Genomic DNA, 18,762 nt, shown 5'->3' on the forward strand with positions numbered 1-18,762 from the left:
CCCATCTGCTCCAGCTTGTTCCTATCCGCCTGCTCCAGCTTTTCCCTGCTTGTTCCAGGCCATCTGCTCCAGCTTGTTCCAGTCCGCCCGATCCAGCTTCTCCCCGCTTGTTCCAGCCCATCTGCTCCAGCTTGTTCCTATCCGCCTGCTCCAGCTTTTCCCTGCTTGTTCCAGGCCATCTGCTCCAGCTTGTTCCAGTCCGCCTGCTCCAGCTTCTCCCGCTTGTTCCAGGCCATCTGCTCCAGCTTGTTCCAGTCCGCCTGCTCCAGCTTCTCCCGCTTGTTCCAGGCCATCTGCTCCAGCTTGTTCCAGTCCGCCTGATCCAGCTTCTCCCTGCTTGTTCCAGTCCATCTGCTCCAGCTTGTTCCTATCCGCCTGCTCCAGCTTTTCCCTGCTTGTTCCAGTCCATCTGCTCCAGCTTGTTCCAGTCCGCCTGATCCAGCTTCTCCTTGCTTGTTCCAGTCCATCTGATCCAGCTCGTTTCAGTCCACCTGCTCCAGCTTCTTCCAGTCCGTCTGATCCAGCTCGTTATCTGATCCAGCTCGTTTCAGTCCACCTGCTCCAGCTTCTTCCAGTCCGTCTGATCCAGCTCATTCCAGTCCATCTGCTCCAGCTTGTTCCAGTCCATCTGCTCCAGCTTCTTCCAGTCCGCCTGACCCAGCTCACTCTAGGCTGTCTGCTCCTGCTAGCCAATCAACCAACCTGCCTGCCTGTCAGCCCCTCAACTTGCCTGCTTGTCTGCCCATCAACAACTTGCCTGCCTCCCAGCCTGCACAACTACCTACCTGCCTCCCCGCTGGCCACTTTGCCAGCCCATCATCCTCCTGACCGACTGCTCACCCTGCCTACCCACCAGCCTACCCACCTCCTATTCCAAATCGTTGCCTGCTGTTCCAGCTTTAAACCTCCAGCCCGGCTTTCCTGCCCTACCTGTTGCTTAACACCTCAGTCACTACATAGGCACCCGTAACACCTCAGTCAATACTTATGGCCCCCATACACATTCTCTTCCTTGCCCTGTCCCTCCCTAATCTTTTCCCCCTCCCACCGCTGTATACCACACGAATTCACTGCCCATCCATGTCCTCTCCCGTCCTGCTCACTACTGCAATACCCTACCCACCCCTGTCCCCCACCACCTCACCTTCCCTACTGTCCTCCTCCTCCTTCCTAGCTCTCAACCTTCAACACCTCCTTCCTGCCATGAACCCTTCCCCATTCCTCCTAAGCGCATCCCGTCTTCGTCGCCTTCATCGCCCTATCTCCCCCACCCTCCTCTGCACTCTCTTGCTCCTTCTCCTGCTATCAGCGGGAGACATCAATCCCAACCCAGGTCCCCCACACTTGTCCTCGTCCTCATCTCATCCATGCAAACGTTTCCGCGATATCTCCAATCTCATCTCTATTCCCCTCAGCCCCCCTCCTCCCTCCCCTTCTCGTTCACCCTGTGGAGTGCACGCTCGGTCTTCAACAAACTTTCCTTCACCCATGATCTCTTTATCTCCCATTCCCTTCAACTGCTCGCCCTAACTGAAACCTGGCTCACCCCTGATGACTGTGCCTCAGTCGCGGCCCTTTGCCACGTAGGTTATCTTTTCTCCCATTCTCCCCGCCCAGTTGGCCGCGGTGGCGGCGTTGAGCTACTACTTTCGCCCTCCTGCAGTTTTCAACCTCTCCTCCTACTGCAGTCTCACTGCTTCTCATCCTTTGAAGTCCACTCCATCCGTCTATTCTACCCGCTGCCACTCAGTTGCAGTCATTTACCGCTCCCCTGATAAGTCCCTCCCTTCCTTCCTTCCTTACCGATTTCGATGCCTGGCTCTCCGTTTTTCTTGAGCCCTCATCCCCATCCCACATTCTTGGTGACTTTAACATACACACTGATAACCCATCCGACTCATAAGCCTCTCAGTTCCTCACTCTAACCTCCTCCTTCAACCTTCAACTGAGCTCCACTACCCCTACTCACCAATCTGGCCACTGTCTTGACCTCGTCCTCTCTTCTACCTGCTCACCCTCTAATTTCTGCGCCTCAGCTCTTCCTCTCTCTGACCACCACCTGATCACCTTCACACTTCATCACCCTCCCCCTCAGTCCCGCCCAACACTAACCACTACTTCCAGGAATCTCCAAGCTGTTGACCCTCCCACCTTATCCTCTAGTATCTCTGATCTCCTCCCTTCCATCTTGTCCTCTGAGTCTGTAGATAAGGCTGTCTCCACATACAATGCCACTCTCTCCTCTGCTCTGGATGCCCTTGCACTGTCCATCTCCTGTCCCACAAGGCGTACTAATCCCCAGCCCTGGCTGACTCCTTGCACCCGATACCTTCGCTCCTGTGCCCGATCAGCTGAACGCCTCTGGAGGAAATCTCGCACACATACTGATTTTATTCATTTCAAATTCATGCTATCCTGCTTCCAGTCCTCCCTATTCCTCGCCAAACAGGACTATTACACCCAATTGACTAATTCCCTCAGCTCTAACCCTTGTCGTCTCTTCACCACCCTTAACTCCCTCCTCAAAGTGCCCTCCGCTCCCACACCCCCCTCACTCTCTCCTCAATCACTGGCCGACTAATTCTGCGACAAGGTGCAGAAGCTCAACCTCGAATTCACCACCAAACCATCTCCTCCTCTTCACCCAATAATCCAATCCCTCAACCAACCAACTCAGGCCTCCTTCTCCTCTTTTCCTGATATCACTGAAGAGGAAACCGCCCATCTCCTCTCCTCCTCCAAATGCACCACCTGTTCCTCAGACCCCATCCCCACCAACTTACTTAACTCCATCACTCCTACTGTCACCCCCTCCATCTGTCATATCCTCAACCTCTCTCTCTCCACTGCAACTGTCCTTGACACCTTCAAACATGCTGTAGTCACACCACTCCTCAAAAAAACATCACTTGACCCTACTTGTCCCTCCAACAACCGCCCCATTTCCCTCCTACCCTTCCTCTCCAAGATACTTGAACGCGCCGTTCACAGCGCCTTGATTTTCTCTCCTCTCATGCCATCCTCGATCCGCTTCAATCCGGCTTTCGCCCCCTACACTCGACAGAAATGGCACTATCTAAAGTCTGCAATGACCTGTTCCTTGCCAAATCTAAAGGTCACTACTCCATCCTCATCCTCCTCAACCTATCCGCCGCTTTTGACACTGTCAATCACAACCTACTTCTCGCCACACTGTCCTCCTATGGGTTCCAGGGCTCTGTCCTCTCCTGGTTCTCCTCTTATCTCTCCCACCGTACCTTCAGAGTACATTCTCATGGTTCTTCCTCCACCCCCATCCTGCTCTCTGTTGGAGTTCCCCAGGGATCTGTCCTTGGACCCATTCTTTTTTCAATCTACACCTCTTCCCTGGGCTCCCTAATCTCCTCTCATGGTTTCCAATATCATCTTTATGCTGATGACACCCAGCTTTATCTCTCCACACCAGACATCACTGCAGAAACCCAGACCAAAGTATCGGCCTGCTTATCCGACATTGCTGCCTGGATGTCCAACCGCCACTTGAAACTGAACATGGCCAAGACCGAGCTTATTGTCTTCCCTCCCAAACCCACTTCTCCTCTCCCTCCACTCTCTATCTCAGTTGACAACACCCTCATCATTCCTGTCTCATCTGCCCGCAACCTCGGAGTCATCTTCGACTCCTCACTCTCCTTCTCTGCGCATATCCAGCAGATTGCCAAGACCTGTCGCTTCTTCCTCTATAACATTAGCAAAATTCGCCCTTTCCTCTCTGAGCACACCACCCGAACTCTCATCCACTCTCTCATTACCTCTCGCCTTGACTACCGCAACCTACTCCTCATGGGCCTTCCACTTTGCCATCTATCCCCCCTTCAGTCCGTTCAGAACTCTGCTGCACGTCTTATCTTCCGCCTGGACCGATATACTCATATCACCCCTCTCCTCAAGTCACTTCACTGGCTTCCGATCAGGTACCGCATACAGTTCAAGCTTCTCCTATTAACCTACAAATGCACTTGATCTGCAGCCCCTCCTTACCTCTCTACACTCATCTCCCCTTATGTTCCTACCCGTAACCTCCACTCTCAAGACAAATCCCTCCTTTCAGCACCCTTCTCTACCACCGCCAACTCCAGGCTCCGCCCTTTCTGCCTCGCCTCACCCCATTCCTGGAATAAACTCCCTAAGCCCATACGCCAAGCCCCCTCCCTGCCCATCTTCAAAGCCTTGCTCAAAGGCCACCTCTTCAATGTCGCCTTCGGCACCTAACCACCATACCTCTATTCAGGAAATCTAGACTGCCACCACGTGATACTTGACATTTCGCCCATTAGATTGTAAGTTCTTTTGAGCAGGGACTGTCCTTTTGTTAAACTTTACAGCGCTGCGTAACCCTAGTAGCGCTCTAGAAATGTTAAGTAGTAGTAGAGAAAAGTGTGCTTACTTACCAAAGTGGGAAGTATTGTGAAATAAAAGTTTGATATAATCCGCTTTGAATGTAGTTGCAGAAACCACAGAAAGACTGTATATTGCAAATATAGAATAAAAAAATAAGCCTTTACCTTGTCGTCCCCTTTCCCTGAGACGGGGGCATCTTGCAGAGGACAGGGAGATACAGAGGTCTCAGGGCAGCCCAGAAACAGCACTGACACCTTTTAGTTAAAATGTTTAAAGTGTTTAAAATGCTCCAGCACTGTTATAAAACTAAGAACTGAGGTGCCCATAGATGCCAGAGGTGTGTTTAAATTTTATGAGTTTGTAACCAGGGTTGCCAAAAAAAAAAAAAAAATTCCCACACGAAACAGCCCAAGACCCGCCCAAAAACCACACACACCCCACCCCCGCCGTCATCAACCCCGCCCCTTCCATCATCACCTCCACCCCTGCCGTCATCAGCCCCACCCCTGCCGTCATCAGCCCCGCCCCCACCATCATCTCCCTGCCCAAAACGTCACAAACCCTGCCCAAAACGTCACAAACCCCGCCTTTGTCACCATTAGCCCCACCCCCCGCCGGCCGAAAAACCGCTCCAAAATCCGCACAAAAAAACAAAACGAGCCCAAAAAACCGCAACCTGCCGCGGGCAAAAGTTTCCCGCGGCGAGTTGCGGAAAACCGCCCAATTGGGCAGAAAAACCGCCCATCTGGCAACCGTGTTTGTAACTGGGGGGATGTGCAGTGAAGCCTGTTACAAGGTTTCTGATTGGCTGTCTGCGGCCCCAGGGAGAGCTGGGAGACTGAGGGGCATGTGAGGCAAGCCTGAGGGGCAGTGTGGAAGGTGGCCAATAGGAGCCAGGATCTGGTAAAAGGCATTAATTTGGACCAATGAGGTGGCAGGAGGCAGCCTGACCCATAGATTTGCGTGAATTTCAAGCCAGTCCAGGGGACAGGAGGGGTGGAGCAGAAAAAGAATAGTAGCCCAGAGGCAACTTGGGAAAGAAAAAGGCAAGCCCGGGCAAAGAGAGGAGGGTGAAAGCATGCTCTGAGAGGAGAAAATCGGATCCAGGCAGGAGTGTGCTGCAAGCTGGGGCAAAGAAGGCATGCTCAGGCAAGAAGAGGCAGCTGCAGGCTGGAGGAGAAGAAGATCAAACCCAAGCAGGAGTGAGCTGCAGGCTGGAGAAGGACCTACTGATGAGCCCCAGATGAGGAGAGAGAACTGGCGAGTCCTGTAAGGGGCCGGGCACCAAAGCAGACAGGAACATAGGAGGAGAAGAAGGGGGTCTGGAGCGAGCCGGGGGCAAAAGAGGAGCCAAGCTGCAGCGGAACAGGTGAGCTGGGGCCAAGAAGAGGAGCTGTAGCAGTAGCCACAGAGGCCATTCTTCAGGCAGAGAGAGAAGCAGAGGAGGAAGAGGGACCACAATAGGGAGCTGAGACGTGTTGGGAGCAGTGCAGAGCTGAATAGAGAGCTGCATGTCAAGGGCCCTGAATCCCAGAGAAGTCCACCCAGCGCATCCCTCTGTGTGTGTGCTTGCCTGTCCAGAGAGGAGAAAGCTGGCTGTGTGACTGCCTGTCCTGTAAAGAAGAGGCCTATCCGGCAAGGGAAGAATCCCCACAGAGACAGACACACCCCCCGCACTGGGTGCCCAGACTCCAAAGGAACTTTTTTTTAGAGTGTCTGCCAGCGTGAGTGCCTGCCTCAGGAGGATCCAGCACAGAAGCCTGCTGGTTCGAGTGTCCACACCTAAGCGAGCCTGCCCTGGGGACAGAGCTTCCCAGCCTAAGCCTTGAGCCCTATGAGTGCCTGCAGTTAAGGGCCTGCCTTTAGGAGGTTTGGTTTAGCAGTCCATCAGTGTGAGTAGAGGATGGGTGTACAAAATAAAAGAAAAGGGGTCATGTATTGGGAGGGCTAGATAGGAATTTCCCTTGCTTATCTTTTTATTTGAATTTAGTTAGCCCACAAAGTCCCTTGCCAAAGAAAATACCGATTGAGGTTAGCACACACAACGAGCACAGGGAGTCAGGATTTTAATTTTTTTTTAGTTCTTTGAGTCAGAGCAGTAGGTATCCTGGAGTTCCTGAGCCGGTGAGCTGACCTCGCCAACTGAGGAGATGTGGATGTGGAGAAGACCAAGGTACCCAACGCAAGAGAGCAGCGATGCTAACGAAGATTTGATACACCGGTAACATTATTATGTGCACACAAATTGAAAAAGAAAAAAAAAAAATATATATATATATTTATTTATTTTGTTGCATTTGTATCCCACATTTTCCCACCTTTTTGCAGGCTCAATGTGGCTTATATAGTATCGTAAACAGCATTAGCCAATTCCGATATGAACAGATACAAGGTATGAACAGTTACAGATAATATTATGGTAGAATTAATTACATGTATGGTAAATACAATTGGGGGCTTAATGAGGGCAAGGGAGAGTTAGGATATGTCCATTACGGTCAGATCTGAGTACAATAATTGGGGTTGTATACATGTTTGGGATGTTTTATGTTATTGCAGAAGTGGGGTCAGGGTCTTGGTACCTGTAATTGTAGTTTTGAACATCTTATTGCCTTTGTAACTTATCACCAAGTATTTAACACCTTGCACTATTTTTATTTAATACTAGCAAACTTTAACAATTGGTACCGACATTTAGGAACATAACCAAGTGTTTCTATTTACTTTACCATTTAATAAAATATTTAATATTTTTCTTGTCAAATCCCTTGGTTGCATGGAGTTTATTTGGGAACCCTATTTGAAACTGTGACATTCCTACCGTGTTTCCCCGAAAATAAGACCTACTCCGAAAATAAGGCCTACCGGGGTTTTGCTGCAAATTTGTATTATAAGGCCTCCCCCGAAAGTAAGACCTACCTGAAGCAGGGCCGCCGAGAGCTGGACAAAGGCCGCCGCCGCCCCCCGCCCCCCCACCCGAGGTCGCCGGGCCCCCCCTCCACCCGCCCTCCATCACTCCCGGAACTACCGGTACCTGAAACACCTCCTTTCACCTTCCTTCGCAAGTTCGGAGCAAGCAGCAGCAGGGCAGGCCACTCCTTCCTTCCGTGTCCCGCCCTCGCCTGACATAACGTAACGTCAGGTGAAGGCGGGGCACAGAAGGAAGGAGAGGTCTGCCCTGCTGCTGCTTGCTCCGAACTTGCGAAGGAAGGTGAAAGGAGGCGTTTCAGGTTGGGAGCGACGGAGGGCGGGTGGAGGGGGGGCCCGGTGACCTCGATGTTTCCTCGAAAAAAAATAAGACCTCCCCTGAAAATAAGACCTAGCGGGTCTTGGGGAAGAAAAATTAATATAAGACAGTGTCTTATATTTGGGGAAACACGGTATATATTTATGTCTTTACTTATTGTAATTACCCGCTCCACCACTAGGGGGTTTACAATATCAAGTCCCAGTCCTGTTCTCATTACATACAAAAGTACATAAGTAATGCCACACTGGGAAAAGACCAAGGGTCCATCGACCCCAGCATCCTGTCCACGACAGCAGCCAATCCAGGCCAAGGGCACCTGTCAAGCTTCCCAAACGTACAAACATTCTATACATGTTATTCCTGGAATTGTGGATTTTTCCCAAGTCCATTTAGTAGTGGTTTATGTGAAGGTAAAGATCTCTGGAGGGAGTGATCAAGGAGAAGAACTTGAGGTGATGTTATGTGTGCTGATTAAAGTTGAATGATATGTGAGGTTTGTGTTGCTCATTTGGGAAAATTCACCTCTTACACCTTTTGGAACAACCTATTCTAATCATGTAAGTTATGCTTGGATTACCAGTGTGGCACACACTGATCAAACATACAAACTCACATGAGAATCTGTAGCATAGAGACACTGCTTTGGATATATAGGAATTGTTGTATAGCATCACACAGCAGTGAAGATGAAGATACTGCCCCCCCCCCCCCCCGAATGTGCTGGGTACATGGCATAATCCTAAAGAAGTGTCCCTAACTGAGCTTCAGTATTCCTGTACTATGATGAGGGAAGGCTGTAGGTCAAAGGTCAAGGCCTAGCTACAGGTGCATTTGTGGCTCACAGAACAGATGACCATGTTCCTAATATGGAGATGGACAGCATGGCCCCATGAATGAGTCAGCTCATTAAGAGCCAGAAACACCCAACTCCATTTTCTGCAAGAGATAGCACTGTAATATCCTCATAATGTAAAAAAAAAAAAAAAAAGAAACCCCAGAGAACTATATCCATTGAGGAAACAGAATGATGTGACAATTACAGACTGGTGGCCTCTATACCTCTATACTTAATGGCTTCTATACCTCTATACTTAATGGCTTCCATACCTCTGTACTTACTGGCCAAATTAACAGGACGCTCGCGGCCAAGCTCTGCTCCGCTCACCCACCTTGTCTGCCTGTTCCCTGGGCTGTGGTGCTGCCGTTCTGCTATGGAGGAACTGGAGGGCGGCAGAGATTAGAGACGGGCCCTTGTGTCCCGGCTCCCAGGTGGAATCGAGCCGCTCTCTCAATCATGCGGGAGTAGATGCCAAGACTGCTCCAAGCCAGAGCTGGACCATGTGGGAGCAGCAGCGCTCAGGACAATAGCTGGGCTCCCGTCTGACTGCATCCTGCAGCATCTAAGGTGCCACTACATCTGGAGCAGGAATGGAGCCCCAGTAGGGTAAGACCTCTCACATGGCTGGGGATCGCTGGGACAATAGCTGGGCTCCCATCCAATCACGTCCTTTAGCATCTGAGGCACCACTACATTGAGGGGCCATCACATCAGGAATGGGAGCGGAGTCCCAGCAGGGGAAGAGCTCCCACGTGGCTGGGGATCACCATCAAGCTGTGTGCTGCTGCCCCCGGGGCCCATCCGGTTTTGACTATGTCAGCAGAACATGCCTTGGGGTATGAACCCACAGAGCTGGAATGACAAGGTGGCTACCTTACCTATTAGACTACTGCTTACTCATAGCCACATACCCACCCCTCCCCAAAACATTAGAAACATTGCTGCTTGATGTTGTGGTTATGGGTTCAAGATTGTGGCATCCAGAGCTTGCTGTATGGCTTGGGTATAGTCTTCTAATCATTATATGGAATTCTCCACAATTTTATTAGATCATAATCCCAGGTGCTGTAATGGAGTTGGCTACTATCATGGCAATAACTGGTGGGGTGCACGCAGCCGCTATGTGTGTGCAAGCTGTTTTGTGTTAAGCAACGCACATCGCTCTGAGGACTGCAGCACACAGAGACAGAGCTAACTCAGGAAGGACAGACAGAAGCCAGCTCAGAAGCTGACCCCCAGAAATAAGGTAAATCTGAGAGGGGTCACGGCCACAATCCTGACAGTACCTCCCCCTCAAGGCTCTCGTGACCCCACAGGAGCTCCAGATCTCCAAAGGAATTTCAGGTCTCCATGGATAACAATGGTGAAATCTACGAAGGAGCTTCAAAACATGACCATGGGTAGCTGGACTGGGATCCAGAGTGGACTCGAGAACCAGACCGGGGCTTGGACCCGGACTGGAATCAGGACTGAAACTCGCCTCTTGGCTGGAGCTGGAACTCAGAAGGGGTTCAAGATCTTGGTTGGAACCAGAACCTGGTTCAGCATCTTGGCTGAAACGGGAGCTCGGAGTAGACTCAGCAGCTCACCTGAAACTGGAACTCGATCCGGATTCAGCATCTTGGCCGGAACTGCACCGCACCAGTCCGGTGTGTTCCTGTCCGGTGTATTCCAGTCCGATGGGTTCCAGTCTGATGGGTTCCAGTCCAGTGCGTACCAGTCCAGTGGGTTCCAGTCCGTGTGTTCCAGCTCACTTGTCTGCATCTGCAGTCCTTGCCTTTGCCGGTGTGCTAGCCCAGTGTTGGTTGGTTGATTTTGCCTGCTGCTGCCGCTCCTCGTAAGCAGCCCAAGGGCTCACGATTGCTCTAGAATCCATGCCTGCTTGCTCTGAACCTAAGAACCTGACAAGAGGAAGCCGTCTCCCTACCGTCCAACAGTCAGCCTAAGCCACTAATGTCAGCTACATTGCCCATTAGCAGATCACGTCTGTTCCCCTTGTGTTCTGTGGTGGAAAGGACCCCTACAGCTGTTTATCTACGGTGCCCACTGTCATTTATCTAGCCATGGATACCTTTTAGAACTACCGCGCGGGTAGCCAGCACAAAACACAGCTATTGTCACTCACACACAGGCACCCTGCCATAGTTCTCCACTTGGTGCATGTCATTTTCTATGGTGGAAACATTCTAATGATGTTGTATTGGGGGGGAGGGGTGTTAGGCATGCCCAGTGGTAATCGGACAATGCACAGTCATCATCACATGCTGCCGGATAACTACGAGAGTGGCACTTGGCCCTTTACCCAATGTATCATTTAAATGGTTGCTACTTTAACATTTAAAGCTCTTCAAGCAGGTTTACCTATCTCCCTTCCCTCACAATTCCCTGTTCTTCTGCTACAGTCCTCCGTTCAGTTAATGACCACCATCTTGATTCTCATAAACCCAAAACTAGCTTATCTAGAATCGACTAGACATTGTGCTTTTTTTTCTTTCTCTCTCCCCACGTCTGGAATCATCTCCCACTGTTCCTCCGTAGTACTACCACCTTCAAGCAGTTGAAATCTGAACTCAAGACCTGGTTATTTCTACAGGCGTTCGGAGCACCGGATACATGAGGTTCACTGACTACCTTTTGCCCTTCCTTTTGTCTCCTTCCCCTACTTCTGTTCCCTTTCCCTGATCTGTTGTCCGTGTCCTAGTACTGTATGTATGCTTGCACTTTCCAATCAGAATAACAGAGTTCCTTTTCTTTTTCGTCTATACTTATGTACACCGCTTATTTATTTTTTTTATTTATTTGTTACATTTGTATCCCACATTTTCCCACCTATTTGTAGGCTCAATGTGGCTTACATAGTACCGGAGAGGCCTTTGCAGACTCCGGTGTGAACAAACATAAAGTGATGTTGTGGTAAGATAAAGTTCATGTGGCACAGCCACCTTAGGGCATCGTATAACGGAAGAGTTGTGTTATGTCCATTACGTACTTTAGTTTTGTTGTGTTGCAGATATCAGGCATTTATGTTGGATCGGCAGGGTATGCCTTTTAAACAGGTTAGTTTTTAGTGTTTTCTGGAAGTCTAGGTGATCGTACGTAGTCCTGCTTGGTCAGTTTAAGTGGTATAGAAAGCGACTATAAACCACCCCCCTGCTAAATAGGTGGTGGTCAGGACTCACACTAAGTAGTAGTAGTAGCCTAGGAAAGAAGTGGGTGGGCACCAAGTGTTCTCCCCCCCCCCCCCCCCCAAAAAAAAAAAAAATATCTCAGCTGGCGGGAAAATACTTCTTTCATGTTGGTAGTCTACAGCAGGCATGCGCTGAAAAGTGAGCATGTGCAGGTGCCGGTATCGCGGAGAGCAGCATTTTCGTTACCATCAGGGGGAAGTGTTCAGCTGGTGGAGCTTGAGATCCCCACCAGCTACTGCTGGGTGGGCCTGAGCCCTAAGTGGGTGGGCCCTGGCCCACCCAGGCCCACCTGTGGCTACGCCACTGGGTAGAGTCCAGCCAAAATCTTAACCAGAAATACAGACTCAAGTTTATTCAAATGGGTTTTGTAAATCACAAAATATCAAGCATTCCAAAACGGTGCCTCAAGGATTAACAGAAGAGCTTAAATGGATTTCAGCACTTAAATGTCTTTTTATGAGACCAGAAGCACCAGTCCTGTAACAGTGTGAAGAGCAGGATGGCTCAGTAACACATACACACAGTTGTACTCTGTGCTGTATAAAAGTGAAAGTTTTAAGCAGCAAGAATGAATCAGCATCCAGTAGCAATATTCATCTCATACTCTGGTCATGCCTTTCATCCCTTCATAAGCACCTCAGCACAAACACACTGGCTATTGATTAGGTCCAAAATTAAAACCTTATTTAAAAAAAAAAAAAACAGTTAGTGCTTGAAAATATATAAAAATATTTTCCATAATAGTAATTTAGAGAATTTCAAAACAAAACACATACAATGGAACGTGCTGAACCACTTAAGACTAGAAAAAAAAAGCGCGGACACATTGCATTTCTTTCATGCATATTCCTTTTGGTGTTATTTCTTTCTGATGTTCTTAAGGCAGCTTAAAGCAATGTCACCCCTACTAGAAACCTATTTGCTCTTCTGGGGCACCTTGACTGTGACCTAAAATAAAAAACAAGACAAGAATTGAGAAGCAAAGATCCACAAAGAGAAGATCAAACAAGATAGCAGACCAACCCAAAAAAGTGATACAATTGAATGAAAAGCTCCAAAATGAACTTTTAGCCAACAGGGCTATGTTTCACCAACTAGGCTGCATCAGGGGTGAAAATAACCTGGAACTGGGTGGGAGGGAGGGGGGGGGGCCCTGGCACACACTCTCATTCTCACACACACACTCTCTCTCTCACAGACAGGGCCGTGCTGACCCGGTAAGCGAGGTAAGCATGGCAGGCGGGCGCTTCCCTCGGGGGGGGCGCCGCCGCACCATGCTCACCTCGCTCGCCCTCCCTTTTCTTTTTTTTTCTTTTTAAATTTACCTCCGTGGTGGCGGTTCCGGCAGCGCAGCGTCAGGGAAGGAGGTGGCGCTCCCGACGTCTCTAGCCTTCCCTTCGCTGTGTTCCGCCTTCTTCTGACGTCAAGGATGACGTCAGAAGAAGGCGGAACACAGCGAAGGGAAGGCTAGACATCGGGTGCGCCGCCTCCTTCCCTGATGCTGCGCTGCCGGAACCGCCACGGAGGTAAATTTAAAAAGAAAAAAAAAAGAAAAGGGATGTTGGGGGGGAGAGAAGAGGGTGGGCAGCCGCAGTTGAACAATGGAAGCGGGAGGGCAGGGGAGAAACGACTACTACTACTTAGCATGGATGCGAAGGGGGGGGGAGAAGAGGGCGGGCCAGCTGGGACATGGGAGAGAGAGGAGCATGGATGCGAGGGGGGGGTCATGGAAGGGAGAGAGGGGAATTGCTGGAAAAGGATGAATGGAGGGGGCAGGGGACAGAGGAGCATGGATGGGCATGGATTGGGAGGGCAGGGCGCAGGGAGAGAGGGGAATTGCTGGAAAGGGATGAATGGAGGGGGCAGGGGACAGAGGAGCATGGATGGGCATGGATTGGGAGGGCAGGGCTCAGGGAGAGAGGGGAATTGCTGGATAGGGATGAATGGAGGGGACAGATGGGCATGGATGGATATGGATTGCAGGCCAGGCCTCAGGGAGAGAGGGGAATTGCTGGATAGGGATGAATGGAGGGGGCAGGTGACAGAGGAGCATGGATGGGCATGGATTGGGAGGGCAGGGCTCAGGGAGAGAGGGGAATTGCTGGAAAGGGATGAATGGAGGGGGCAGGGGACAGAGGAGCATGGATGGGCATGGATTGGGAGGGCAGGGCTCAGGGAGAGAGGGGAATTGCTGGATAGGGATGAATGGAGGGGACAGGTGACAGAGGAGCATGGATGGGCATGGATTGGGAGGGCAGGGCTCAGGGAGAGAGGGAAATTGCTGGAAAGGGATGAATGGAGGGGGCAGGGGACAGAGTAGCATGGATGGGCATGGATTGGGAGGGCAGGGCTCAGGGAGAGAGGAGAAATTGCTGGACATAGAGGGGAGGGAAGAGAGATGAAGGAGATGAAATGAGGGAAAAGGAAGAGAGGAGAAAAACTGCACATGGATGAAGAAAATAGGCAGAAGCTGAGGACCAGAAATGAAGAAGAAAGGAGGAAAGGAAAGGAAGCCCTGGAAACGGAGTTAAGAGGACAGATAGCAGCAGAATCAGATACTGGGCCAGCATGATCAGAAAAAGAAAGTCACCAGACAACAAAGGTAGAAAAAAAATCATTTTATTTTCATTTTAGTGTTTGGAATATGTCCACTTTGAGAATTTACATCTGCTATCTTATTTTGCAATGTATAGCAATTTCTTTCTAAGAATATTGCTGACAATTCCTGTCAGTGTGGCAAGTGGTGAGCGATCATTTTCACGGGGGGGGGGGGGCGCCGCTGCTGCCGCCAACTGATAGTCTGCAGGGGGGGGGCGCCAACTGATAGGCTGCAGGGGGGCGCCAGAGACCCTAGGCACGGCCCTGCTCACAGACACACTCGCACCCAGTCTCACTCTCTCTCTGTCACACACACTCGCACATTCACTCTCTCTCTCTCACTCTCACTCTCACAGAGTCCCTCTCACACACACTCTCTCAAACATACACACTCCGAGGAGCCATTGACTTAGCGGTAAGTTCTCATGCGGTAATCATCTACACTCCTACAATGACTATTAGCGCCCGGTTTCCGCTTTGCGCAGGAAAATAAAAATTATTTACTGGCAGGCGTAAAAAATGAAATTACTGCCTGGGCCTTGCGGTAGCCGTGTGGTAACTCCAATTTGATGCATGTTGGGCGCGCGCAGGCACCTACGCGGCTTAGTAAAAGGGCCCCCCAAGAGAAAACACCGTGAGCATATGTGAAAAATCTGCATCTGCTTCCCTATCCAATGACATTTCCCAGCAGTGCATTTGGAGAAGCACAAACCACAGCTGTCAATCAATGTTCGGCATTAACAGTGGCTCATTAGTAGAAGAGCAGAAGTGTGAAACACTCACAGCTTTTACTTCTGTATACTCCTCCAAGCCATATTGCCCGCCTTCGCGTCCATAGCCGGAAGCCTTGTATCCACCAAAGGGGGTCTGAGCCCTAAGTACGAAGTAACAGTTTATCCTGTAACAGAAAATTCAGTAGAAGCTCAATTAGTTTTGGATGATTTAGAGAATTGTCGTCTCCTCTCTCCCCACAGTCTTCCAAGCCTCATCTCCTCCCTCACTTTCCTTTCTCATCCGTCCTCCCACCCCCATCCTTATCGTCTCTTCTCTCCTTTCCACCCTCCAGTCTCCACTATGTCTAGCTACTCCAGAGCCCTGAAAAAAAAATAACAAAGCTACCCCTCCACCCAAAACACGTGAAAACGTTGATCAGGTCATCTGTCACTGCGTGTAATGGCATGCCTATCTAGAGGCTCTACAAATGTTAATGTTGCAAATGGCACAGATTAGTGTACACCCTTATCCAGTGCTACCTGGAGCTTCCAGTCTATGACAAAGATCCTCATTCCTGCCCACAGTTTATAACACACAAGTACAGTGTTACAAGAGCCAACAGCATGGACTCCATAAGGGAATTTACATTAGATACCCCCCAGGGCCATGTGCTGGCAGCATCTTCAAGTGCAGATAAATGACTCCACACTCCCTATATTGTGAAATATTGTATGGTACGATGGGAATATTCTTAATGTGAAATGACATTTGAAGGGCTATCATTCTTCTAACGCAATTAAGCTTAAAACATCTTACCAGACAGTTCCAGCCCTCAGTGCCTGTGATATATAGTTTGCTTTATCAATGTCTTTTGTAAAGACACCAGCTGCAAGGCCGTATTTGCTGTCATTCGCTCTCTCGATAACTTCTTCAATGGATTTGAATTTCAGGATCTGCATCACTGGCCCAAATATCTGTGACATTTAAAGACATCTTAGCAGAGAGCACAGAGTCATGACCTGTGTCCCACTGATTTCTAACCCAAGTTTGTCGGAGTAGGGATGGGCCTATGGGTTTCCACAAACTGAAGGACCACAGGTGGCATGCAAAAAGTCCTTATTACACAGTAACTTAGTAAGTGACAGCAGATAAAGATCTGAACGGTCCATCCAGTCTGCCCAACAGTCAAATTCACTATCAAGATTAAAATCAACAATGAATGTGAGATTTTGGTTCCCTGTTTACTAAGCCGCGCTAGAGACATGCTAGCATTTTTAGAGCGCACTAATGCTAGAGACGCCCACAGAATTATATGGGCATCTCTAGCATTTAGTGCATGCTAAAAACGCCAGCGCACCTTAGTAAACAGGGCCCTTGATGTTAAACAAAATCCAAAGTGACTGTCCACCAGGAAAAACCACAATGAAGCCCAAGGACCCCACACAGGTCCATGTTTTGAGACTAAGGGCCTCTTTTATCAAACTGCATGGCAATGCCGCACTGGGAACCACTAGTGTGGCTTGATAAAACAGGCCCTAAGCAGTGACGATCCTAGGTCAGCTGCCACCCGGGGCAGATTGCCGATGCACCCCCCCCCCCCCCGGGTGCAGCACGACACCCCCCCCCCCAGCGCATCAACCCCCCCCTCGGGTGCACGCCACTGGAGGGGTGCAGAGAGCAGCCGCGTGCCTGTCGGCTCTGCTGGCTCCCTGCTCCCTCTGCCCCGGAACAGGAAGTAACCTGTTCCGGGGCAGAGGGAGCAGGGAACCAGCGGAGCTGACAGGCGCGCGGCCACTCTCTACACCTCTCCAGCGGCGTGCACCCGGGGAGGACCGCCCCCTTGGTACGCCGCTGGCCCTAAATGCCTGCTTCTGAGTCACCACATCTGAAAAGTGTGATATTGCATAGAATCATCAAGAATTCAGTGCCTAAGTAGTAACAATTCACCATCAGGGTGCAACAGACAATAATGAACTCACTGGTATTAGGAGCCACAAGTAGTTTCTAAGTAACAATTCACCATCATGGTGCAACAGACAATAATGAACTCACTGGTATTAGGAGCCACAGGTAGTTTCTAAGATGCAATTTTGTTGTGGTTTCCTTGAGGCTTTTAGAAGCTGAAATCTACCTCAGCCTCTGAAGCCCTGAAAAATCAGTATATTAGAACCAAAAATTAAAAAAAAAAAAGTAAGATACGGCAACTCAGGGCAAAATGGAGAAGGTAGCTTTGCATACACCCACCAAAAGAACATTATAGTTAAACAAACAGCTGGCGCTGTTACTGTTTATGAAGGAGGTGAAGTGATTTTTAAATAGAAAAGACGTCTATAACTTTCGCGTTTAGCATGTTTCAAGAACGGTTTCTCCTTTCTATGCACGATGAATCCTATGTGTATCAGCAAAAGGTACCTGCAGCCCTGTGCTGCTTTATGAAAAGAGAAAGGTCCTGCAAGAGAAACAGCTGCAGACTACACTGCATTTGCCTCCAGTGCTATTTAAAACACTGCTATTAAAAAAAAAAAAAAGTCTCATCTTATATTATGACTTTTGGCTGAAGCCCCCATAAATCCTGCCTGGCTCAATCTTGTACCTCCTCTCGTGCTATGGTCATGTCGTCCTTCACATCTCCAAATATTGTGGGCTTGATGAAGTATCCCCGGTCAGCGGCAGAACCTCCACCACACATCAATTTGGCTCCTTCCCGCTTCCCACTGCTGATGTAGTCCAAGATCTTCTCAAACTGGGCCTTGTTAATCTAAACAGCAAAAATAAGATGTTATGTCTTAGAAGCAGGGGATCAGTGCTACATTCATCACATGTTTTCAGAATGAAGACCACCTTGAACTGTGCAGTCTTTTTATCTCCCTCAAAACAAGAAGCTCTTAAAAAAGGGATTTCATGCCTTCTAAAATAAAAGCAGAATAACAACACAGTAATGCAGTAGATACTTTCTGGGTTCAGTTACTCCCTGCAGCTTGCACCAATCCATCTTTTGGTATCTGGATTACCTAGAGGGAGAGACGCTTATTCTGATATTGAGGCAGTGAGCAAAAGAAATTGAAGAATTCTGAGAAATCATATGAAGGGTTAATTTTGTTTAAAGGTGCTCAGATATTATTTTAAATTCTCAGTTCTGCTAGCAAGTGAAGGAATGTTATCTGGTTTAAGTTATTTACATTTGCTGGGCTGGGTTAGAAAGGTCAGACACAGGAATTTCTTTCAACCTTGTGAGGGATGGATTGCTAAGCAAACACATGTATTCTATTATGAGCCGGTATATAGCAGGCTGTTTGTTTAGGATTAGTTTAAAATGCTTAGAAGAAATACTGTTTAGAGAGAGGCAATAGATTAGTATTTACAAGTTTTTGATATTTAGAATATGTTTACTCTGTGTAGTTAAATGTAGAATGTCTGTTAAATTCTGTATTACTCTTTGTCTGCTGTTTAAGACTGCAGTTGAGGAGATCAACATGTGGTTAGACTTATCTGCAGTTCTGGCTGGTTTAATATATAAGCTGATAGGTGAACGAGGTCAGGGCTAGTTAGCTCTCGTCTCCTTGATTAATTATAAGCTAAGTGTAGGACTGGGTCAGTTTGAGGAATACCAAACCTATGTAACTGATATTTCAAAAGTAATGATTGGTTGAGGCAAGGTGACCAATCTATTCCTTAAACCAATTGGGAGTAAAGGGGGCTAGGCTAGGAGGAGGGCTTAGGACCCTACTTAAGTAGGAGCAGAAGCAGTTTACGTCAGAAGGAGCTCAGAAGAAAGGAAGAAAGCTGGAAGACAA

The 18,762-nt window shown here is 49.1% G+C and overlaps 1 protein-coding gene across 1 annotated transcript in view; it reads right to left on the reverse strand.

The window, feature by feature from the left end:
* Nucleotides 1–12,001: 12,001 nt before the first annotated feature.
* Nucleotides 12,002–18,762, reverse strand: part of LOC115479553 (aldehyde dehydrogenase, mitochondrial-like) — a 79,907-nt gene continuing 73,146 nt past the window's right edge. The window contains exons 10-13 of the mRNA XM_030217522.1: nt 17,562–17,726; nt 15,785–15,942; nt 15,038–15,152; nt 12,002–12,604 (exon numbers count right to left, since the gene is read on the reverse strand). Of these exons, the coding sequence (XP_030073382.1) occupies nt 12,572–12,604; nt 15,038–15,152; nt 15,785–15,942; nt 17,562–17,726 (471 nt within the window). The 3' untranslated portion in view covers nt 12,002–12,571. The remainder of the gene's footprint in view (nt 12,605–15,037; nt 15,153–15,784; nt 15,943–17,561; nt 17,727–18,762) is intronic.

Source organism: Microcaecilia unicolor, chromosome 11, assembly GCF_901765095.1.
Source record: "Microcaecilia unicolor chromosome 11, aMicUni1.1, whole genome shotgun sequence".
Lineage (NCBI taxonomy): Eukaryota > Metazoa > Chordata > Amphibia > Gymnophiona > Siphonopidae > Microcaecilia > Microcaecilia unicolor.